Raw genomic sequence first — 24,240 nt, forward strand, 5'->3', positions numbered from 1 at the left:
ATCAAAAAGTTGTTAACTGATAAAATGTTTACCATGATATCAGCAACATTTTATCAGTTAACCACTTTTTGATATCTCTTACAGAAAATTAGATAAATGAGCTCAAAGTACATGATAGGATGAACCTATCACAGGAGACTTTATAATAGAACGAGCTCCTAGTTTTGAGCTTGTATATCTCAGTTTTTTTGAAAGATATCAAAAAGTTGTCAACTGATAAAATGCTTATCATAATATCAGCTACATTTTATTAGTTGATCATTTTTTGATATCTCTCAAAGGAACTGAGATACATGCGCTCAAATTTGATGTGAGTGTTTACGGTAATTGTTGCGCTCGAAAAACAATTTTTCAAAAAAATATTTCAAACATTTCTAATTTTCAGCATATCAAGCCTCCTCCTTCACTAATTAGTCAATTATACTAATTACACTAATTATGCGTCTATTATCATTTCTCTCAATTGGCCTGGTTTTCAGCTGTTGGGGAGCTCAGGAATCTGAAGGTGAGCAATTTTTTTTTGGAATTTTTCAAATTTTTTTTTGTGATATTTGAATTATGTAGCTTACTGTAGGTTTCAAATTTGAAAATAAACTCAGTGATTTTTGGTTCAAAAATCATTCTTTATGTGTTTTTACCCAAAAAAGAAATGGCCTTAAAAATTTTTTTTGAGGCGAAATTTGTTTTTTCCGGTTTTTCATATTTTTTTTGGGTTTTTCCTTCCGGTTTGGATGAATTGGTGCTTTTTAAAAAAAGATTTTTGAAGGAAAATAAAGATGAAAACTCTAAAAAAGGTCCCGAAAGTGGAAATCTGAAAATTTTCAAAAATTGAAAAAACTAAATTTTTTTGAAAAACTTAACAAAATTATATTCGTTTTGTTGCAAATTTTTGATCTGGTGGATTCTAAAATTTCCAGTCAGATTGGCTCGTTTTCAGCCAAATTACAGACATTCAAAGTTGAGAAAAATTCTGTAAAATACCGTAAACACTCTAATAGAACACCCGGACCGTCCACTCTGAGCCTATATATCTCATTTCTTTTGAAAGATATCAAAAAGTTGTCAACTGATAAAATGCTTATCATAATATTAGCTACATTTTATCAGTTTATAATTTGCTGATACCTTTTACAGGAATCGAAATATATAGGCTCAAAGTAGACGGTTTCAGGAGGGGCATTCTGTTGGAGGGCCCCCATACTGTTAACTTTGAGCCTATATATCTCACTTCTCTTGAAAGATATCAAAAAGTAATCAATTAATAAAATGTTTATCAGGGTATCAGCTACATTTTATCAGTTTACCACTTCTTGATATCTCTCACCGAAAATGAGATACATGGGCTCAAAGTTGACGATTCGAGTGGCTTTCTATCAGAGTGTTTACGGTATGCCCATTTTTCAGAAAATTTTTTCAACTTTCATTTGTCTTGAATTATGTGAGAAAGTGTAGAAAAAAGTGCTTTTTTTTCTTGTTAATTTTCAACTTTTTCCCACAAAGTATCTTCTTTTTTCCTCTTCTTTTCTTCATAGTGAATAATTCATGAGCAATGTGAAAAGCGTGTGTTAAAGGGACATAAAAAACGAGAGTTTAATTAAATTTACTACTTTCTCTAATTCTCTCTCTCTCTCTCTCTACACATAAAATTCATTTTATTTAGTTCCTGAAAAAAGAGAGAAATTTGAAAAAAAAGGGAACAATTTGTTCTTTTTTTGCAAATTTGGCAGTCTCCAGAATTTGTCTCCAGAAGACTTTAAAATCAATTTTTCGAAAAACCAAAAGTTCGGGCATCAGCTAAGACACATTTCTGGTCCATATGTCCAGGTTTCAGCTTAATCGGTTAACTTTGAATGGGTGAACGGGCACGCGACATACATCCGGACTTTCAGAATTTGAGGAATCAATCATCTTCCCAATGTTTTTTTTTTCTGAAAAAAAAACAAAAAGAGTCGAAAATTCCTCTCGTCAGCTGTTAGTCACTTCACCAATCCTCACCAATCATCATCATTTTTATCTTTTTCTTCCGAAATTCTTTTTTTTTTCACAAAAAGTGTAAAAAACGGAAAGAAAAATAGAGAAAAATGAGAAAAGATGAACGGAAATAATGGGAATTTTTGATTTTAAAAATGAAAATAGATTTTGAAGGGATTTTTTTGGAAAACTGAAATTTGGAGAAAAGCATACTTGTAACGGGCCAAGCCGGGCTTTTTCCCGAATTTTGGAGGCCCGGCCCGGCACGGCGGGCCTGTCATTCCACAATTTTTGAAAATTTCAAAAAACACATAAGGGGGGACCCTTATGTGATTTTTTTCTATCAAAAATTTTTTTCGAGTTTTTTTTTCATATTTTTTGAGACAAACAATCCAAAAAACACAAAAAAAATATAGAAAATTGTATTGAGCTCAAAATTCGGTTCAAAATGACAAAATTTTTGCTACCTGGCCTTCCGGGCCGGACCCGGGCCATGAAAATTTCCTCAGGCCCGGCCCGGAATTTTACAAGTATGGAGAAAAGGGATTTTTGGGGATTTTTTTTTGAAAAAATTAGAAAATTCGAATAAAAAAATAAGAGAAATTCAGAAATTCCAGAAATTCAGAAATTCGGAAATTCAGAGTATCAGAATATCAGAAATTCAGAAATTCAGAAATTCAGAAATTCGGAAATTCAGAAATTCAGAAATTCAGAAATTCAGAAATTCAGAAATTCAGAAATCCAGAAATTCAGAAATTCAGAATTCTCAGAAATTCAGAAATTCAGAATTTTCAGAAATTCAGAAATTCCAGAATATTCAGAAATTCTTTTTTTCCCGAAAAATTTTTAAAAATCCAATTTTCCAAAATCCAATTTTTCCCAAATTTTCTCGAACTTTTTCCTCTTTTTTTTCACCAAAATTGAATTTTTCTAACATTCAAAAAAATTGAATTCCTTGCACTTGACTTCATTCTGATTTGATTTTTCCAAAAACACAAAAAATAGAATCTTCTCGGGAAATCTAATTTTTCTGCCTCATGAGATTTGTATTATGATCTGAAGAGAGAGTTCTTATCAATGGGGACAACAGACTTTGGGATTCTGAAAATTTTTGGAATCAAAATTTAAAAGAAATTGGAATTTTTTTTCAAAAGTTTATAACTTTTGAACTGATACATCGATTTTCATGGTTTTTATACCAATAGATAGGAAATTGTTTTCTAAACTTTAAAATTTTATAAAGTACATCAATTTATTCATCATTTATAATCAAAAATATAAGACATGATAACAAAAAGCAGTTTCCCCCCATAAATTCCATAAGACATCGTCCAATTTTCAGGATTTTTAAACTATTTGATAGCAAACTTTTTACTTATCAATCTGAAATTGGAAACATCTTGAAATTTCCTGATTTCCAGGATTCATCCCAAAAAAAGTGATCAAGAAACCACCGGCTATCGATGATTCGGCATTTCATAAGCGACGAGCGTTGGATTCCGAGGATGGGGGACAGGTGATTGCAAACCCGGATGCTGATGGAGATCCACATGGAAGGTATGAAGAACTTTTCAAGAGCTACATTTTCCAATTTGAATTTTTGGAAAATGTCGATTTTGAGGAAAGTTATGGTTCAAAATGTGTTAGGGGGGGGGGGTTCTTATTATGTAGGCTTTACGAAAACTGTTGTAACTTTCTTCAAAATCAATATTTCTGAATGAACTAGTTTGCAAGATGTAGGATTTGAAACCAGCTATACAGTCATATATAATCCTTAGCACTTTATCTTCAGACTTGCCGCCTGGATCCGTTCCCACGCTAGACATCACATCCCTCTGAAACATCCTCATACCAGAATCGACGTTTTTATATCAGCTGGATTATATCAAATTGTTGATTTGGTAAGTCTTACTTTTTTGTGGTTTAGTTAAATAAGAAATTTATTAATTTGAAACCAAAATGTTCCAAAATGCCTTTATAGGGTCTCCCCCTTTTAGTTGCAGCCTACCCTTAATAAAAGGTGTCCTTACTTATATTTGATTTATCTCGGTTACTGTAGGAGATATCAAAAAGTTGTTAACTGCTCAAATGTTGCTGATAAAACGATAAACATTTCATCAGTTGATTACTTTTTGATATCTTTTACAGTAACTAAGATAATCAAGCTGAAAATGCACGTATAGGGTGGGCTTCTATCCGTAGTGGAACGAGATGTTCATTTTTATTCAATTTTCTCGGTTACTGTAAGAGATATCAAAAAGCTGTCAACTGTTAGATTGTTGCTGGTATTATAATAAACATTTCATCAGTTGATTACTTTTTGATATCTTTTACAAGAACTGAGATATACGGGCTAAAAGTTACAGAAGAGCCGTTTTCGACCTGTTTCTGATCTTTTTCTCATATTTCTTTGAGAATTTCTTATCAGCTCTGTTTCTTATCAGTTTCACAGATATTTTTAAAATTTTGAGTCTCTAAAGTTGTTAACTGATAAAATATTTATCATAATATTAGCAAACATTTATCAGTTGATTACTTTTTGATATCTTTTACAGTAACCAAGATAATTAAACTCAAAGTTAAAGTTAGTTTGATTAGTTTAGAGCCATTTTTGGCCCGTTCTTGATCCGTTCCTCATCATTTTTGAGTTTTTCTTATCACTCTTATTTGTCTATCAATTATATATACATATATAATTTTTTGTGATTTTGAAACTCTAAAACCCCAAAAAAAGGAGCTCATAAAACTAAGTGGTTTGGGGGAAGTGTGTGTGACAAGACACACAAAAAGAGATAAAAGAACACTGAAAAATGGTCCCAGGGGACCAGAAATCTTTTTTTTTTTGAGGCTCGAGAGCTTGAAAAGGGTCACAACACATACAACTATATGATTTGGGTTAAAGGACTGGAATAAAAAAAAACTTTTGAAAAAATTTTTTTTTGAAAATTTTCAAAATCTCATAACTGGACTTAAAATGACTCTAATCAACTGGAATTTTCAGATTTTTCATATTTTTCAAATTTCTAACAATTTAAAAACAATCTAGAACAGTTTTCTAGCTGAACAACTGGATTTTATAATTTTCAAAAGATGAAAAACTAAAATTCCCTTTAAATCCCTTAAAATCCCTTTAACTTGGCTTAAAATCACTTATTTTTCCCCAATTTTATGTCAACCGTAACCCAATTTTTTCGCAGGATCAACGAAACAACCTGGCTACCGTATCCGCGTATTTCGACGTTCACTGGCAGGACGATTTCATAAAATGGAAGCCAGAGATTTTCGGAGGAATCGAGAGAATATTTGTGCCAATTAAATGGATATGGAAGCCCGAATTCTACATGTATCACTCGGTATACGGTAGAGTTCCTGACTACGCCCCAGACGCCTCCGCTGAGATTCATTATAATGGTAAATTTGAATTCACAAATTCTGAAATTCTAAAATTCTGAAAATTTGTAGGTCGAGTCCGAATGTTCGTATCGATTGCATCAAAAAGTTTCTGCCCGATCAACTTCAAACGATTCCCATTCGATTCCCAAACTTGCTCGTTTTCGGTGAGTTTTTGGAATTTTTTAAAAAATATCAATATTCTCTTAAACATGCAGAGTTACGGTATTTAAAACACTCCCATGATATTCTTCACGTTTTCAGCTTCAAAATGAGCCCAAACACGACTAGGCTCCGCCCACTTTCATTCTTCGGTCGCGTCGCGTGTCTTGACGAAGTTTCAAAATGGGCGGAGCCTAGTCATGTTTGGGCTTATTTTAAAGCTAATTTCACACTAAATTCAAATTCGGTACGTTCTAAACTTCAAAATGAGCTCGAACTCGGCGACTTTTGGAAAAACATTTTTGGGTCCTCACTGGAAAACAGAACCACTACCGTAACTAGGTCAATTTTCGAGCTAGATTGATAGAAACAAAATAAATAAATTTCTCTCGGCTTGAGCTTCAAAATAAGCCTAAACACGACTAGGCTCCGCCCACTTTGAAATTTCACCTAGACACGCGACGCACGACCGCGACGCATCTGTAAAATGAAAGTGGGCGGAGCCTAGTCGTGTTTGGGCTCATTTTGAAGCTAAGAACGTGACGAATTCAAATTCAGAGCTAAAAATGGATTATAACGAATATGAAGTGTCTAAAAACGTTTTTTGGTTTTTTGAAAAAATATTTTCGCACTAAATTTTCAAATATTTATAAAAACTGACAGAACTTGACTGACTGACATAAGACATATAAATAAAAAAATGAAAAACCGATCAAAAAATAGTTGCATAAATAATTTCTAGGTCAAAAAATGTGAGGGAGAGAGTATGGAAAAAAGAGAGACGCAGAGAAAATAGGAGAGAAAACGAGTCGTTGAAGAATAGGAGACAAGTGGCGGAAAGTGTTGGGTCACATTTAGGCAGCGGCTCTGAAAAATGAAAAAAAAATTTGGTAAAAAAGGGACCAAAACTTGAAAATTTTGGGAAAAAAATTTTTTTCAGAATTTTTTTTGTTTCACGACCTAGAAATCCAAAACTAGGCCATTATGGTCCACATGCTAACAAAAGTCGAATTTGAATTGAAAAGAGCTTCAAAATGAGTATAAACATGACTATATTTTTTGAAAAAAATCAGAAAATTAAAATTTTTGGGTCTCACCACGAAAATACTAAAACTACCGTATCTCGGTTAGTTTTCGTGCTAGAAAGGCAAATCTGTATCAATTGATTTGAAATTTCATTACCTTCAAAATGAAAATAACCATGACTATATTTGAAAAAATCAGAAATTTCGAGAATTTTGGGTCCCACCACGAAAATGGTAAAACTACCGTAACTTAGTTAGTTTTGGTGCTAGGACGAGCAATCTAGTAACAATCGATTTGAAATTTTATGGGCTTCAAAATGAGCCTAAATATGGCATGTTTAGAACATTTTTCAAACTTTCCAATTTTTATGTCCCAACAATAATTCTGGATTTTTAGTAAAACTACCGTAACTCTGTTAGTTTTTATGCTATATTGATGAGACCAGTACCAATCAATTTCAAATTTTATCAGCTTCAAAATGAGTATAAACAGGACTTGGCTCCGCCCACTTTGAGTTTTCCCTTTGGAACGCGACGCACGACCGCGACGCGCCTGAAAAATGAAAGTGTCCTGATTCTAGTCGTGTTTAAACTCATTTTAAAGCGCATGACTTGCCAAATTCAAAAATATTGATTTCTCTGAGCTTGCTGACCTCTGTTTGGATTTCTAGGTCAAAAACTGCCTAAAACACCAAAAAACTTACATCAGCCTCAAAAGAGTCAAATCCAATTAAGACGGAAGTCGAAAAGCACAATGTACTATCGCACTTTTGCCACGTTGTCCCATTTTTGTTGCAAAAATACATCTTCGGATTCAGCCCACATAAAAATGGGACCGCATCGATTTGATGCTGGGGATAACGGTCTTCCAGACGGAACTTCTGTTCGGTTTCGTTGCAAAATGGTTCGATTTTGACAAGTAGATCACTTTGAGGATAATTTTTAGATCTGGAGATCAGCAGGAATGGTGGCTCGGGTTTCTAAAATTTTTTTTAATTTTCAAAAAAAATTTTTTGGAACACATTTTCTTTTTGGTTTTTCTTGAAAACCTGCAGATCTAGACACGCGTCGCGGTCGTGCGTCGCGTGTCACATGGAAATTTCAAAGTGGCCAGGGCCTAGTCGTGCTTAGGCTCATTTAAAAGCTTGAAACGTGCACAACTTGGCGTGAAAAATGCCTCATAGTAAGCCCAAACTCAACTTGGCTCCGCCCACTTCCATGTTTACGCTCCGCCCACTTTTAGGGGTCCCCAAGTGCTTGAAATAATCACAGCCTAGTCGTGTTTAGGCTCGTTTTAAAGCATTTTTCAAGACAAATCCAATCATTTAGTTCAAAATCGACTTACCAGTACGGTATCCGGTTTATCGTGCTTATAATCAAAACTAGTGGGAATCACAGAAACATCCACCAGTGGGTGCGACGGTTTTGTGGAATTCACAGCTGGTGATTCGACGAGAAAATGTGCTTTCGAAGTGTAATGAAACGGTTTTGTCTTGACATAATTGTAAATTACGGCATAAATTGCGTCGTCTTCCACTGGCACCACAAATCGACCATTCGAGGAGGCGGTGTCAAAGGTTTTTCTGGAATTTTTTGAGCTTAGGAGGGGTCTGAGCTAGTTGAAAACACAAAATTTGGATTTCTCTTCTCAAGAGCTTCAAAATGAGCCGAAACTCGACTTGGTTCCGTTCATTTTGATTTTGCGGCGCGTCGCGGTCGTGCGTCGCGTGTCTGGGTGAAATTTCAAAGTGGGCGGAGCCTAGGCAACATGGGGCTCATTTTAAAGCTCTTGACTAGTCAAATTGATTGAAAGCATTTTTACTGATCTGGCTTCAAAACTAACTAGGTTACGGTAGATTTTGATTTTGCGGCGCGTCGCGGCTGTGCGTCGCGTGTCAGGGGAAATTTCAAAATGAGCGGAGCCTAGTCGAGTTCGAGCTCATCTTTGAGCATTTTTCGCGTAGAAATCAAATCTGGCAAAACTGAAGCTTCAAAATAAGTCAAAACACCACTAGGCTCCGCCCCTTTTAAGGATTCAGGGACCCCTAAATGTGGGCGGAGCCTAATTCTCGAAGTGGGCGGAGCCTAGTCGTGTTTGGGCGCGTTTTGAAGCACAAAAACAGAAAATTTCAAATTCAGTGTTTCGAAAGCTTCAAAATAAGCATGAATATGACTAGATTTGAAAAATTCGAAAACTTTCCAGTTCCACAATTTTTTAAGATTTTCAGTAAAACTACTGTAACTTGGTTGATTTTGTTGCAAATTCAAAAAATTCATAAAAATTCCTGATTTGTCTTGTTGTGAGCTTTAAAATGAGCCCAAACACGACTAGGCTCCGCCCACTTGGACTTTCTCCGTCTGACACGCGACGCACCTGAAAATTCAAAGTGGACGGAGCCTAGTCGTGTTTAGGCTCATTTTGAAGCGCGTGACTTGCCAAAGTCAAACCTTTCAAAATTTCTGAGTTTGCTGGCCTAGGTTTGGATTTCTAGGCCGTCAAAACTCTTCTAAACTGTTTCTAACATATTTTGGCTCATTTAAGCTTGTTTTTGCTCATTTTTCTTGGTTTTTCGGTTAAAGCGTCTCAAAATATCAAAATTTTAAACCATATGCACTGGAAAAACTTACTTTATGGGCTCCTCCGTCTCGTTTCCACCCAATTTTTGTAGAATCAAAGTGACAATTCCGTATTCGGACTCTTGGACCTCGGTCTCGACGACCAGTTCATTTTCAGACAAATTATTCTCGATTACAGACACTTTTTTGACATTTCTCAAAAATGTGGTGCTTGTGGTCCCGGAAATTTCTTTACATTCCGATCCTAGATGCTTTGTGAAATCTCCGAATCCAGAGGAAAGGACCAAATCTGTTGTCCAGCAAATTCTGGAAAACTGAGCAATTTTTAAGAGCTGAAAGTTATTTTTTCAGATTTTTCAAAAAAATTTTGATCTAGAAAAGTGAAAAAAAAAATCAAAAAACTGAAAAAAAATGTTTGTCAGAAAATTTTTATTTTGCTGAAATTAAAATTTGACCACAACTCACTTATGACACTTTAATGGTGTAATATGAGCTTTTATTTGATGTTTAGCTGTGTCCATCTCCTCGATATCATATTTTTGGTCCATCTGAAAAATTCGAAAAAAGTTGGAAATTTTTGCCCCAAAATGTTTTTTTTTTTCGATTTTTGGAAAAACTACCGTAATTCGACCAGTTTTGATGCAAACCAGTTCGAACAAGCAGGAATCGATTTGTTTGAGCAATGGGCTTCAAAATGAGCCTAAACACGACTAGGCTCCACTTTCATTTTCCAGGCGCGTCGCGGTCGCGCGACGCGTGTCTAGGTGAAATTCAAAGTGGGCGGAGCCTAGTCGAGTTTGGGCTCATTTCGAAGCAGACAACATGACAACTTTGCATTTTGCGCGTTTTTTAAAATTGGGCCATCTGAAAAGTTCAAAAAAGTTGAAAAATTGAAAATACTTTTTGGCCTTTTCCAAAACTACCGTAACTTGATAAGTTTCAGTTCGAATCAGTTTAAACAGACACTTACCGAATTGTCTTGTCATGAGCTTCAAAATGAGCCCAAACACGAAAAAAAACCGCCCATTTTGAGTTTCACCATCTGACACGCNACGCACGNCCGCGACGCCCCCGGAAAATGAAAGTGGGCGGAGCCTAGGCAATATGGGGCTCATTTTGAAGCAGACAGCTTGGCAAGTTTGATGATCTTATTGTTTCTGAATTTGTTGGCCTAGTTTTGGATTTCTAGGCCAGAAAAGACTAAATTTTTGGGAACCAACCGTTTCCGGTGTATTTTGGCTCATTTTAGCTCATTTCTCCACATTTTTTGAATTTTTCAAGTACCCGCTTTTCACAGATTTGATTCCCTACCGTAATCTCTAAAGTAACCGAGTCCTCATCTCCTTTTAGTTTAATTTCCTCTTTAGTCTCCGAATTATCACAGATCACACGAAGTTTTACGACTCCAGTGGTCAAATTGGTCCGTTTTTCTTGCTCCGCTTCTTTCCAGGCTACGGTAACATATAAAGATTCAAAATTTTCAACTCCATCCAAACTTCTGTGCATTTTCACGTCGATTGCGTTGTGCTCACTGCCTTTGTGAGTGTTATGCGTCTCCAATGGGGTTTTAGGCACATTTCCGGGGTTTCCGGGCATTTTTGGATGTTCCGGACCCAAAAAATGGGTTTCCGAGGGTTGATTTAGTCCAGAAACCCCTGAATTTGGTGCAATTTGCCCAAAATTGGGGCTAAACGTGGTCCAAACTGGGGATGTTGGGTATGGAGCATTCTGTACCCCCAGCGAAGGTGGAATTCCCATCAAAGCCACGCCCAAATTAGGCTCCGCCCCTCTTGGATGAGTTTTGATCAATCTCTCATCCTCATGGATTACTGTATGTCCATTTATGAGATTCTCACTTCGAAATCTAACGCCATACCAGGTATCCGGCCGGAGAAATGGGATTGTGTAGCGGCCTGAAATTGAATATTCAGGCTTTTAGGCTTGTTTTAGGTTTGAAAAAGACCTCTTGTTATTGTGAGCCATAATCCGCTTAAGTCCACTGGATTCACTTTTTTATTCGCCTCAATATCCACCAGTTCAATATGGATTTTGAGATGTTCCACGGGACCTGAAATGCTAATCTTGAATTTTTTGAATTATTCAAATTTCACGCGTTGGGAGCTTCAAAATGAGCCCAAACACAACTGAGCTCCGCCCACTTTGAGTTTCACCCTCTGACACGCGACGCACGACCGCGACGCGTCTAAAAAATCAAAGTGGGCGCAGCCTAGTCAAGATTATACTTATTTTGAAGCTCTTAACATTTTGAATCGAAAAATGTTGTTTTCATTCTTTTAGCGTCAAAACTGATCAAGTTACGGTAATTTTACCAAATTTCGTGGTGGGACCCAAAATCCGAAAAATCCCATTTTTGAAACCTAGTCGTGATTATACTCATTTTGAAGCCCTAAAAATTTTAAACTGAACACTCAAGTTTTCATTAAGTTAGCATCAAAACTAACTGAGTTACGGTGGTTTTACCGATTTTTAAGATTTCGTGATGGGTCCCAAATTTTCAAAATTCTCGAAATGTTTTGAATCTAGGCGTGTTTATACTCATTTTGAAGCTCTCGGCATGACAAACATTTTGCACTAATTTTCAGTTAGCTCCACTCAAAATTGATAAAGTTACGGTAGTTTTTGTGGTGGGACCCCCGAAAAAAAAAACGATTTTTCAAATCTCAAACTTGATCAACCTAGTCGTGTTTATACTCATTTTGAAGCTCTTTTTGTCACAAATTCAAATTTTGCTCCCAATTATAGCTATATAAGGGTCTTACCATGCTTAGTGGTGGTTATGATGATTTGAGTCTCATCGACCTCTATATCTTCAATATGGTCCACATCCTGATGGTTTGGTGGTGCATTTTGGGGATTTATTGAGTTAATTAGAAGGGCTATGCAGAAAAATGATATCAAAAGGAATTTCATAGTTTTGGAATGTTTTGACATTTCAAAATTTCAAAAAAAAATTCCAAAAAAAAAAAAATTTTTGGAACCCAAAAGTATACAATTTGGGAGAGGAATAAGAAAATATACTTGGAGCAGAAAAGTGGTCCCATGCCACCGGAAAACGCTCATTCACCTTTTTTGTCGCATTCTTCTCTTTTTTCTCTGCCCACTCTCTCGCTTTTCTGTACTATTTCTCTCTTTTTTTGGCAACTCTGGGGAACCACTGAAGGGTAATTATGGTTTAGACACGGGGAGGGGGGAAAAGGAACTATTTTTGGGATTTGGAAGGTTCTAGAAGAGATTTGGCAGGAAATTGAAATTTTTGAAAAAAAAAAATTTTCGAACATTTCAAAATTTATAATTTTCAAAAATTGTCAAAGTTGGTCAAATTTGTATTTTTCTGAATCCTCATAAAATTTTACTTCTAAAAATCGTGTTTTCAAAAAATTCCGACAAAAACTGATAAGGTTATGATCGATTTTCTGAAATTTCTGAAATTTTTCATTTTTGATCCCAAATTTGAAAATTTGAAATTTTCAAAATTCTAAACTTTCAAAAACAGGCGAAATTATATGTTTCAAAATTCTCATAAAAATTGAAATTTAAAAATCAATTTTTCAAAAATGTTGGCTGAAAGTGGACTGAGTTACAGGCAATTTTCTGAAAATTTCCGAGAATTTTCATTTTTGATCCCGAAATTTTCAAAATTCTCCAAAAATAGACAAATTTATACTTTTCGGAATCCTTGAAACACGAAAAATTTGAAAATCGCAATTTCAAAATACTTGAATTCAACCTAAAAATGTTATAAGTCATTTTTCAGTGCGGCTCCTGGGCTTATCAATCCAACATTGTTAACTTGGTGGCGGCTAAAGAAGAAATCGCTTTAGAGGACTTTTATGATAATCAGGTGAGTTTTTATCAATTTTCAACCTGAAAATTGATTTTAGGAGGGCCAGAGCTTCAAAATGAGTATAAACATGGCATTGGAAGAAAAATTTGATTTCAAAATTTTCAAATTTTCGGAAAATTCTAAAAATTCAAAATTCTTCCAATCTAGCCGTGTTTAGGCTCATTTTGAAACTCTTGACTTGGGAAATCCAATTTCAACAATTTTAAAATTTCAAAATCCCTCTGATCCCTCAGGAATGGCTCCTAACCGATGCACGGCTCTTCAACGGGACCACCCGCAACGTCTCGGCTGCCAATGAGTCATTTTCTATGGTTTACATGAAGTTGGACCTCAAAAGACAGAGTTTTTATTATGTATTCAATTTGGTTTTTCCGACTACACTGGTATGGACTACAAACTACAAACTATAAAGAAATTTGGATTTTTTGCAGGTTTCCCTAGTAGCCGTCGTCGGATTTCACGCTCCAATTAATGCGACCGGAAGGCGAGAGAGCAAATTTCGGCTAGGTATGAATGTTTTGTATACTTTGTACTTTTAAGTACTTCCTCCACCCACAAATCATAAAAAATTGGGTACTAAAAATTTGGAAAAAAAAAAAATTTTTTGAAATTTTTTTTGTTGAAAATTCAACATTTCAGATTTTTCTGGAATTTTTGCAAACCATGGCATAATTGTACTTTTCTGAAAGCCCAACTTTTGAAAATTCTGAAAATGTAGCTTTTGTTGAATTTAGTTGAAAATTGACCATATGTGTGATTATGTAAATGGGTTATAAAAATCGGATCCACAAATTATTGGTTTTTTTTTGAAAATTCAAAAAGAAAGGTTTTTGAATTTTTTGAGTTTTTTCAGATCTGTAAAAAATTGCCAATTTTTCAGTATAATTTTTATTGAAGTTGAGCATAAACTAACCGAGATATGACTAATTTTGATTTTTTGACTAAAAAAGTTAATTTTTGAAAATTCAAATTTTCAGATTTTTTCTGGAATTTTTATGAAACATAGCAAATTTATATTTTTCTAAAAGCCCAAATTTTGGCAAATTCAAAAATATAACTTTTATCAAATTTGGTTGAAAATTGACCGAGTTATGAGGTATTTGGTAAAAATTCGTATTTTTAAAAATTTTCGAATTTCACAAAAATTTCGTCTAGCATAATTATACTCATTTTGAAGCTCTTAATGTAATTAGCTCAAGTTTAATTAAATTTTCAAAATTGGTCTAGAATCAGCCAAGTTATTATTTATTGAAAATTTCAGAAAACATGTTTTTTCTAAAATTTTGAAAATTTTCATAACTTTCTCCATTTTTCAGATTTTTTGATGATTTTTATACTGAAAAACGGGGAATTTTAAGAGCTACAAAACTAAACAGTATTAATTAAGAAACTTCAAGAAAATTTATGAAAAACTGCTGAATTTCAAATTTTGAAGTCAAAAAATTTTCAAAACCCTTCTAACTTTCTTCATTCCCAACATTTTTCAACGAATTTTAGCTCAAAATGTAGCTGATTTCAAGAATCTTCCAAAAATCTGAATTTCCAGGTATCATGACTCTTCTCTCAATGTCTGTGATGCTCCTAATGCTTGTGGGAGAGATGAAGTTCGCCATGGAATCCGTCCCAGGACAACGTGGCAGTTTTTCGGATGTTCCCTTAATGGGAATCTATTATATGACACTAATTTGTATAGTGAGCATTGCCACGTGTACATCATCGATTTTCGTTCATCTGGAGAAGTTTGCACTGAGGAATCCTAGTTGGCAGGCGAGCATTTTCTCTAAATCGTCTCAAAAATAAAAGTGGCTACCTTTGAGTCAACGTATCTCGGCTTTCATCACAGATATCAAAAAGTGATCAACTGATAAAATGTTTGCCATAATATCAGCTACATTTTATCAGTTTACCACTTTTTGATATCTCTTATAAGAGCCGAGATAATTAGTGTCGAAGAGAGGGGGTACTTGGGTCCATGGATCCCAGTGAAATTTTTTTTTCAGGAAACATTTTTTTGCTCATTCTATCTAAAAATTTTTGGGACATTCAGAATTTTTTAAATTTTCAGAGTGTCCCATGGTACATCCGCTGGCTGGCCGCGAAAAAACTCTTCTGTTGTTACGTTCCAAAATCTTTCCGATACGATAAAGACGCCTATAGTAGGAATAACAATGTACAGGCGATTTCGCTACACTCACACCCGATAGAAATGTTGGCAAGAATTTGATTCCCAAAGAGGTAAGTTTTTAAAAAATTAAATAAATTTTCAAAAAAATATTTTTTTAGATCAATTTCACTGAAGTCAACCAGGATGCACCACTGCATGATGTGCTGGAGGGTCAGTTTTTTAATTCGTTGAAAATTTTATTTAAAATCTGAATTTAGCAGCTAAAGAGCTTTGAAATGAGTCTAAACACGACTAGGCTCCGCCCATTTTCAGTTTTCGTGGCGAGACCCGAATTTTCAAAAAATTTTTAGAATGTAGTCATGTTTATACTCATTTTGAAGCTCTTAACATTTCAAATCGAACGCATCAAATGTTGTCTTGCTGGCATTAAAACTGACCAAGTTATGGTAGTTTTACCAAAATTCAAGTTATCGTGGTGGGACCCAAAATCCGAAAATAGTCTTTTTTGAAACCTAGTCGTGTTTATACTCATTTGAAAGTCCTTAACAATTAAATCCGAACGATGTTAATTTCGCTGATTGAACATCACAACTAACCGAGTTGCAGTAATTTTACTGAAATTCAAGATTTCCATTTGGGACCCAAAAACCGGAAATTTCAAATATAGTCATGTTTATACTCATTTGAAAGCCCTTAAAAGTGCAAATCGAATGGTCCAGTTTTCTTTAAACTAGCATCAAAACTAACCAAGTAATGGTAGTCTTACTGAAATTCAAGATTTCCACTTGAGACCTAAAAATCGAAAATTTCAAGAAATTTTGAATCTAGTCATTATTATATTCAATTTGAAGCTCTTGAAATTTTAAATCGAATGGTCTAGTTTTTATTTTGGTACCATCAAAAGTGACCTAGTTATGTTAGTTTTACGAATTTCGTGGCGGGACCCAAAAATCGAAAATATCTCATTTCTGGAATATAGCCATGTTTATACTCATTTTGAAGCTCTTAACAAGCCAAACATTTAGCACTTATTTTGATTACACCAAATTCAAAATTGAGTGAGTTACGGTAGTTTTCGTGGTGGGACCCCAAAAATTCTGAACTTGACCAAAATTAGTCGTGTTTAGGCTCATTTTGAAGCTCTCGTTCTCAAAATTTCAGTTAAATTTGAAATTTCCAGGTACATCCGCCGAGAAGACCCAAAAAATCGATTTAGTCGTGAATCTGCTCCGTGAAATCATAAATTTAAAGGAGCGAATCGGAGCCGCCGGACAACTGGCTCCCTACTGGGAGCGAATAATTTCCCGAGCCGAAAAAGTGTCCTTATCTTTTTATCTCCTTTTAATCACTATCAATGTGCTCATGTTTTTGTATCCCGAGTTGTGGTATTAATTATCTTTAATTGCCCAATTAATTATTTTCAATTTTTCAAAAATTCCGAATTTTCAAGGGTTGCTTTAATGATCTAGAGAGATGCATAATCATTTATTTGTATTTTTAAAGGTGGAAGGAAGCAATAAATTTTTTTTTATTTTCAAAAAAAATTCAAAAATTCAAAATAATTCCGGTCGAAACCATTCGCATTTCGTATAATGCGGTTTCAGATTATCTCCAGAAGGCGTCGTCGCCAGAATCAACGTCTTCTTCACTTGATTACAACACCTCATCGCCGAAATTCGCTTCTCGTCGGAACACGGTGTGCAGAGGAGCACGAATTCAGCGTGACACTGATTTGGCGACTTGGTGTAGACCAGATAATCACCGCCGAACCGAGTACCATCAGCCAAGAAGTATCTGAAACATGAAAAATCGACGAAAATGCAAAAATCTGGTCGAAAAACGAAGAAAAATGAGCTATTTTGAGCTGAAATAGCTTTAAAAAACCTAAGCCTCAGTAAAAATTCCTAAGCCTCAGTAAAAATCCTAAGCCTCAGTAAAATTCCTAAGCCTCAGTAAAAATTCCTAAGCCTCAGTAAAAATTCCTAAGCCTCAGTAAAAATTCCTAAGCCTCAGTAAAAATCCTAAGCCTCAGTAAAATTCCTAAGCCTCAGTAAAAATTCCTAAGCCTCAGTAAAAATTCCTAAGCCTCAGTAAAAATTCCTAAGCCTCAGTAAAAATTCCTAAGCCTCAGTAAAAATTTGTTTTCAATTTTTTGAAAAAAATGTACCCTTTTCTCCAAAAATCCCTCACAACGAGTCGTTTAATTCGAAATTCCCTATCATCTGGAAATGGAATTTCTTCCATTTTCATCGGAGTTTTCGAGAATCCCGATTCAGAAGACGTCGTGGCGACGACGGATTCTGATGACGTCATCTGGAGTCTGAAGACGTCGGCGAATCCAAATTCCACCAAAACTGCCACTAATTCTGCCAAAATTGGGCATAAATTCGAGTTAAATTGCCAATTATTTTTTGAACAAGGGGCGGAGCCTGTTGTGGAGGGGGCGGAGCGATTAATCGAGACACGAGCATCGGATTCCAAGTAGGCGGAGTCTAAGAAATTTTTTTCGAAAAATTCAATTTCCCGCCAAATTTTTTTCCCAATTAATTATCACTAATTACCCTCTATAATTACCACTTTTCGATGCAAAAAACCGTCCATCCACGTGGCAAATCTCCACTTTTCGCCGATTTTGTCTGCTGGAAATTGGAATTTCCAGAATCTCGGACATCTGGAAATTTGGTGATCTGGCAAGACTAATTAGGGCAATTAAAAAAATAAAAATGTAAAGAGAAAATTGGAAAAATCCGAATCTTTTAGAAAAAAAAAGCTTAAAAAGAAAAAAAATTTATATACAAAAAAAATACTAATTAAGTGGTGTAATTAAGAACTAATTTGTGACTAATTAGGGAGAAAAAGTGGCTTAATTGACTGAAATTTTTGGATTCCATTTTTTTTTCGAAAAATTGAAAAAAAAATTCCAGACCAATTATCTACTTAATAACTCCCTAATTAAGTCCTAATTTGGTGTTAACAGTATTTTTGAGAGAGTACAAATAGGTGAGTCGTCCAATCACATCTCTCGCTTCTGGAATTTGTTTTTTCTCGAAGAATCCGGCCAATTTTTCCAGTTGATCGTCGATTTCTTTCTGCGAAAATTGGGTAATTAGAGGGTAATTAGCGGGTAATTAAGACCGAAAATTCGATTTTTTTCAAGGTTTTGATGGTACTTGATGAATTTCTGAGAATTTTTTGTAAAAAATCCTTAGCCTCAGAAAAAATCCTAAGCCTCAGTAAAACTTCCTAAGCCTCAGTATAAATTCCTAAGCCTCAGTAAAAATTCGAAAGCCTCAGTAAAAATGCCTTAGCCTCAGTAAAAATCCTAAACCTCAGTAAAAATCCTAAGCCTCAGTGAAAATTCCTAAGCCTTAGTAAAAATCCTAAGCCTTAGTAAAAATCCTAAGCCTCAGTAAAAAATCCTAAGCCTCAGTAAAAATTTTAAAGTTTTTTTTTGCTTTTTTTCAAATTTTCATGGTAATTAGAGGGTATAGAGAGGGTAATTAGGGATAATTGGGGCGCAAATCTGATGAATTTCGGGTCATTTTCAACCAATTACGACGAATTTAATGATTTTTAAGTAGTTTTCTGGCTATTTCGACTTATAATTAACGTTTTTCTGCAATTTAAGCCTAATTAAAGCTAGCTAATCACCTCAATTCGCTCCTTCTCGCTTCTCAACTCCTGCTCTCCACTCATTCCATCAATCTCCTCATTTCTCTCCAACATTTCCATCAAAATCTCCGAATTCTCGATTTTCTCCACATTCTCCTCTCCATATTCTTTTTTTATCAGGTATTTGGCTCGTTTAAATGGATCCGCCAGCTGCTTATATGCCTCATTTAGTCTTCTGGAATGCTCTTCTGATAATTTCCGCTCTTCTGGAGTCGCCATCATAAATTTATCCGGATGCAGTTTCGATTGCAGTTGACGGAATCTGAAATTGGGTCAGATCAGTTCAAAAATGAGTGAAAAATCAATAATTTCGAGCAGAATTAGTGGAAAAAACAACGAAATTTTGAATTTTTAGCCCTGAAAATTTGAAAAAAATATATAAAATGTTTTTTCTTAAGCCTCAGTAAAAATTTTCTAAGCCTCAGCAAAGCTTAAAAATCGATTTTTGGCATCAAAATTTTGGGAACTTCGACCTGGAAATCGTATTTTTTTCAATTTTTTTCTGTAATTACCCCTAATCAAAGGGCTAATTAGGCCAATTAACATACACACTCACTTCTGCTTCAATTCCTCTTGATCAAGCCGAAAATCGAATTTCACACCCATATAATTGAAATAGTCCTGGCCGCTGGTCACCGGTTGAATCACATTGCCTATAATTAGGGTATTTAACTTTTTTCAAGATTTTCATTAAAAACATTTTTTGAAAAAAAAAAATTTGAAAATTTTTTTTTTCTACTAGGGCTTTGGATTACTACTAGGGCTGAGGCTTAGGAATTCTTACTGAGGCTTAGGAAACTTTTGCTGAGGCTTCTAGGCTTAAAGTTTTCCGTTTTTCTCGATTTTTCAACTTTTTAGGCCTAAAAATCGCGGGAAAACCGATTTTCTCACATTTCTGACAAATTATCGGGTCCTTAACATCCTTTTTACACTTCCAACAACTCGGATGATCGTGGTGTTTGGCACGGAGCTGGACGAGACGGGCGGCACGAGAGCTCATCCGAAAATTTGGGATTTTTTCGGGAATTTTAGAATTTTAGACCAAAAATAATGCAAAAAATTGGGTTGAGTGGACCAAAAATTAGATGGAAATGGGCAGAAAAAATTATAGAATTTATAAAAAATATAAATTACAAAAAATACCAAAAAAAGGGGAGAAAAAAATAGGGGAGAAATGAGATGCAAGGAGAAGAAAAAACACAAAAAATTGAATAAATTATGGTGGAAAATGGGTGGAAATGGCTAAAAAATCACTTAAAACTGGCTCAAAATGACTCAAATTTGAACTTTAAAAAGCCAAAAATCAATCAAAATGCCCAAAAACTGGGAAAATTAGCTAAAACTGGGAAATTAATTTGGTTTTTAAACGATTTTTAGCACATTTCCAGCCCCATTTTTCATTTATTTCGTTGCAAATTTGACTTTAATCTGATGAGACGGAGTGATACGGAAGTTGTCCAGTGCTTGACGTGCTGGCTCTGACATATCCTCGGATTCGTACTCGACAAACGCGAAATCCTTGGTGTTTGGCATCCAACGAACCTCGCGGAGTCCCGGGAATCTGGAAAAATGTGATTTTGGAATGATTTTTCCCTATTTTTAGTGTTGGAGAGCCGAAAAATGCCATTTTGGCTACTGTAGGTGTTAACTTTGGACCATTTCAGTCTAATTTTGAGCTGATTTCAATAGCTCATTTCTGAACAATCGGGAGAATTTTTGAATTATTTTCGAGCTGAAAATCGATTTTTTCGGCTTTTCAGTTATTTTTATCTCCTAAAACTAACCGGGAATCAGGAAAAATGAAGATTTGGAGGTTTTCAGAATGATTTAGGTGCATTTTTACAAGATTGTCAGCCAGAAAAATGTGATTTTTGGACTTGATCTATTTTTATAAGTTGTGAATCATGAAAATTTTTTTTCTACATTTTGGGACCATTTTATAACTATTTTCATGCTAAAAGGTTATTTTTCCGCTTTTTTTTTCACTATTTTCCGAGTGATTTTGGAGCAATTTAGCTCATTTTCAGGATTCTTTGCTTCGGTGCAAAATCTGGACCGTTCCAGGCCAATTTTGAGCTAATTTCAATAGATTTGAGCTAATTTCTGAGAAATTTCAGGCATCCGATCTACATTATGGGACCATTTTTGTGCTATTTTCAGACTGAAAACACATTTTCTCATTATTTTGGAACTATTTTCATGTAAGAAATTCGATTTTCTAGTATTTTGGACCAATTTTCATGCTAAAAATCCGAATTTCCCGCGTTTTGAGCCATTTTCCTCCCCCAGAATCTCTAAAAACTCACTGTCCAAAGATGTGCTGAATCTGATCCGGGTCCGTTCCATCTGGAATATTCGAACAGAACAAAATGTTGTTCGGCAGTCCTGGTCCCTCGTTCTCGGCCGTTGTTTCCTTCTCCTTCTCCTCTCCTTCCGGCCGTTTCTCTCCATTTTTTGGCTTCTCATACGGCTTTTTGGCGGCGCGGGCCGTCGTTTTCGCCCGCTTCTCAACGTATGATCCTTTGGCACGTGCGATCACATCCGAATCCTCGCGAGCGTACTGAATACGCATTGGCTTGCCATAGAATGGGAATCCCTGGAAATAAAGAGAAAATTAAAGAAAAATAATCGATTTCAGCCAAATTCGAGCTTTTTTGATTAAATTTGAGCTCATTTTTAGCATTTTTATCTCAATTATATTAATTTCCTTCACATTTCAAGCAGAAGTCTGTTCAGAGCAATTTTCTACCAATTTTAGGCTTATTTCAAGCTTATTTCAGTCGATTTCAGCTAAATTTCATCATTTTTTTGTGAATTTCAGTGGAAAATTGACCTAGAACGTTTAGATCAATTTTCTGACATTTTTAACCGATTTAGAGCTATTTTAACTGAATTTTAACATGATTTCCCACCTTTTTTACCTGAATTTATGTCAAATTAGGTCAATTTTCATTAAAATTTCCACATTTTTACCTACCTGAAGAGCTCTAAGTGCGTTTGAAGCCGACGAGACCTCCTTGAAGACGATGTGAGCCTGTCCACGCATTCGTTCCTTCCGGAACGACATCAGTTGAATGATTTCGCCGTATTGAGCGAAAATCATGTGCAGCGAGCGCTTGAGTTCTGGAAAAACAAGATTTTAAGGCTGAAAATTCCAGATGTGTTGCTTTTTTAGGTTTTTGAGCCTAAAATTCGGTGTTTGCATGCTATTTTTAAGCTCAAAATGTCTATTTTCAGATTTTTCCCCTAAAAATCCATTTTTCCCACTCTCACCATCGCGTTTGACCTTTTCATTCAGGTTATTCACATAAATCGTATGATTTGGATTGATATCCGCCATTTTGGTGCTTTTTGACCCTGAAAAAGACATTAAAATCGCTGAAAACACAAGAAAAATTGCTGAAAATAAGGAAAAATTGGCTGAAAACCATGGAAAATTGAAATGCAAAAAAAACAACACATTTTTGAAAGTATTAAGAATTCAGATAAATTAAAAGGGAAAGGAAATTACAGACGAGATCCGTTCTCTATGTGATTTTAGGCGAAAAAAATCATATAAAAGGGGAAATTAAGGGGAAAAATTCCAGAAATATCAATTTTGGCTCGAAAATTACAGTAAAGTGGGGAGAAATATGCCAAAAATATCAATTTTGGCTCAAAAAATCACAGAAAATCGGAAAAATAAGTTATTTCTTGGCATAGTCGACACGCATGACATGTTCCGCTGAGATTCTGAAGTTGTTGAGTGTGGTTCGTGCTGGAATAGCCAACGAATCGGTGTCGAACTCGACGAACGCGATGCCCGGACGATTCGGCACCATTCTGATGTCCTTGAGACCAGGGAATCTGGAAAAATGAGATTTTTAGAGCATTTCTAGCTCGTTTAAGACTTAAGAACCGTATTACTGAGCAATTTTATCCTAGAAATATCTTGGAAATTGATTTTTATTTAGATCAATTTTACCACATTAAGAGCTAAAAATGTCTATTTCAGAGTAGTTTTTCCCCAGAAAACCCCTAAAACCCACTGATTGAACATGATTTCGAGCATTTCGGCGGTCGCCGAATCCGGAAGATTCGTACAGAAGAGAATCTTGTTTGGTGGTGCTGGTCCCTCTCCTCCAGCATCTCTCTTCTTGGATTTCGGCTTCTTCTGGACTTTTTCAGACATGTATTTTGGTTTCCGCTCCACATAGGTCCCTTTCTCCTTGGCAATACGATCGGCGTCCTCGCGAGCGAATTGGATTTTCTGAAAAGTGGAAAAATCGCAATTTTGGAGGTTTTTGAGCTAGAAAAAGGCCTAAAACTGGCACTTTTAGACTGAAATTCTGTGAAAATTAGTTGAATTTACCATTGGCTTCTCGTAGAATGGGAATCCGGAGAGCGCTTCCTTGGCGGCGGTGGCGTGTGGAATCTGGAAAATATGAAAATTAATTTAGAAATATGAATTTTCAGCCGTTTTCACTCAAATTTTTGAGTTAAAAATCGTAAAAATCGTTTTTCCTACCTCCGCAAAGATTATATGAGCCTGTCCGCGCATTTTGAGTGTCCTAAAACACATCACATCGAGAATCTCGCCGAATTGCTTGAAAACAGCGAAAAGCGATTTTCGCAACTCGTCAATCTTGATCTTCTCGTTGAGGTTGTTGATGTAGAGTGTGCTGTTCGGCTGGATCTCCTCCATTTCTGGAAATTTTCAGATTTTAAGAAAAGAAAAGGACAATTGGGAGAATAAAAGGAAAAATGTATATTTGAAGGCAATAAACATAAACTTTTTAAGCCTCTAGCTAGTTTCTTCAGCTCATTAATTAGTTTTTTCACCTGAAAAAAAATACACTGTTCGATTTGGACCTTTTCCCCCCATTTTCAACGATTTGTCGTCGAATTTTGGATGTTTTAGAGGTCAAAAATTGTGTCGAAATCGATTTTTTTGGTCTAGAATGTACCAAAACCCGGAAAAATCAAGAAAAACCAATGAAAAGCAGCAAAAATCGTTGAGAAAATACGAAAATTTTATTGTGCGGTGGAGCGCGTTTGCCCCCACGGCCATCGATTTCTAGGCCGCGGCCATTGGGATTTTGAGTAATTTTCGAGGGAATTCATGGATTTCAAGGGTTTAGGTGGGTTTTTTGAAGGGAGAGTGTCTTCAAATAGTGTTTTTAACTCATTTTCCCATTTTTGAATTTTTTTCGATCTGCAAGTAGCCTGATTTTCGGCCGAAATTTATTTTGTTGTATGAAAAATGTATTCTTTTTAGCTTGGCTAATTTTTTTTTAAATTTTACTTTATTTCAGCGAAGAATGTAAAGGTTTCTCTCATTTCTTTTCAGCGAAAAATGTGAAGGTTTCTCTCATTTCTGCGAATTTCAGCACTTGAAAAACATGAGAGCACACCAACTGGGAGGAAAAGAAAAATTAGGAAGAACCATCTGGGAGGAAAAATGGGCGGAGCCT

General features: G+C 35.4%; 6 protein-coding genes across 6 annotated transcripts; 1 reads left to right on the forward strand and 5 right to left on the reverse strand.

The window, feature by feature from the left end:
* Positions 1-438: 438 nt before the first annotated feature.
* On the forward strand, positions 439-16,507 carry Cbr-lgc-30 (the record flags this gene model as incomplete). Its single annotated transcript, XM_002634811.1, has 12 exons — positions 439-505; positions 3,393-3,528; positions 3,764-3,872; positions 5,169-5,382; positions 5,434-5,528; positions 12,901-12,987; positions 13,224-13,373; positions 13,422-13,497; positions 14,537-14,698; positions 15,167-15,225; positions 15,274-15,325; positions 16,296-16,507. 12 exons carry the CDS (start codon positions 439-441, stop codon positions 16,505-16,507), a joined length of 1,419 nt encoding a protein of 472 aa, XP_002634857.1.
* Positions 6,262-12,077, reverse strand: CBG13976 (the record flags this gene model as incomplete). Its single annotated transcript, XM_045236290.1, has 9 exons — positions 6,262-6,390; positions 7,102-7,119; positions 7,253-7,528; positions 7,894-8,131; positions 9,177-9,431; positions 9,591-9,673; positions 10,437-11,038; positions 11,089-11,193; positions 11,906-12,077. 9 exons carry the CDS (start codon positions 12,075-12,077, stop codon positions 6,262-6,264), a joined length of 1,878 nt encoding a protein of 625 aa, XP_045095285.1.
* A 161-nt stretch (positions 16,508-16,668) lies between the features above and the next one.
* Positions 16,669-17,786, reverse strand: CBG13974 (the record flags this gene model as incomplete). Its single annotated transcript, XM_002634810.1, has 3 exons — positions 16,669-16,909; positions 17,283-17,607; positions 17,690-17,786. 3 exons carry the CDS (start codon positions 17,784-17,786, stop codon positions 16,669-16,671), a joined length of 663 nt encoding a protein of 220 aa, XP_002634856.1.
* Positions 17,787-18,063: 277 nt separating this feature from the next.
* Cbr-dnj-15 lies at positions 18,064-19,787 on the reverse strand (the record flags this gene model as incomplete). The annotated part of the gene is made up of 4 exons (XM_002634809.1): positions 18,064-18,204; positions 18,767-19,049; positions 19,344-19,440; positions 19,679-19,787. 4 exons carry the CDS (start codon positions 19,785-19,787, stop codon positions 18,064-18,066), a joined length of 630 nt encoding a protein of 209 aa, XP_002634855.1.
* Positions 19,788-20,188: 401 nt separating this feature from the next.
* Cbr-rnp-3 lies at positions 20,189-22,127 on the reverse strand (the record flags this gene model as incomplete). Its single annotated transcript, XM_002634808.1, has 4 exons — positions 20,189-20,348; positions 21,094-21,383; positions 21,765-21,910; positions 22,061-22,127. 4 exons carry the CDS (start codon positions 22,125-22,127, stop codon positions 20,189-20,191), a joined length of 663 nt encoding a protein of 220 aa, XP_002634854.1.
* Positions 22,128-22,473: 346 nt separating this feature from the next.
* Cbr-rnp-2 lies at positions 22,474-23,471 on the reverse strand (the record flags this gene model as incomplete). The annotated part of the gene is made up of 4 exons (XM_002634807.1): positions 22,474-22,633; positions 22,816-23,036; positions 23,139-23,201; positions 23,295-23,471. 4 exons carry the CDS (start codon positions 23,469-23,471, stop codon positions 22,474-22,476), a joined length of 621 nt encoding a protein of 206 aa, XP_002634853.1.
* Positions 23,472-24,240: the final 769 nt, after the last annotated feature.

Source organism: Caenorhabditis briggsae, assembly GCF_000004555.2.
Source record: "Caenorhabditis briggsae complete genome, chrIV, whole genome shotgun sequence".
In the NCBI taxonomy this organism is placed as follows: domain Eukaryota; kingdom Metazoa; phylum Nematoda; class Chromadorea; order Rhabditida; family Rhabditidae; genus Caenorhabditis; species Caenorhabditis briggsae.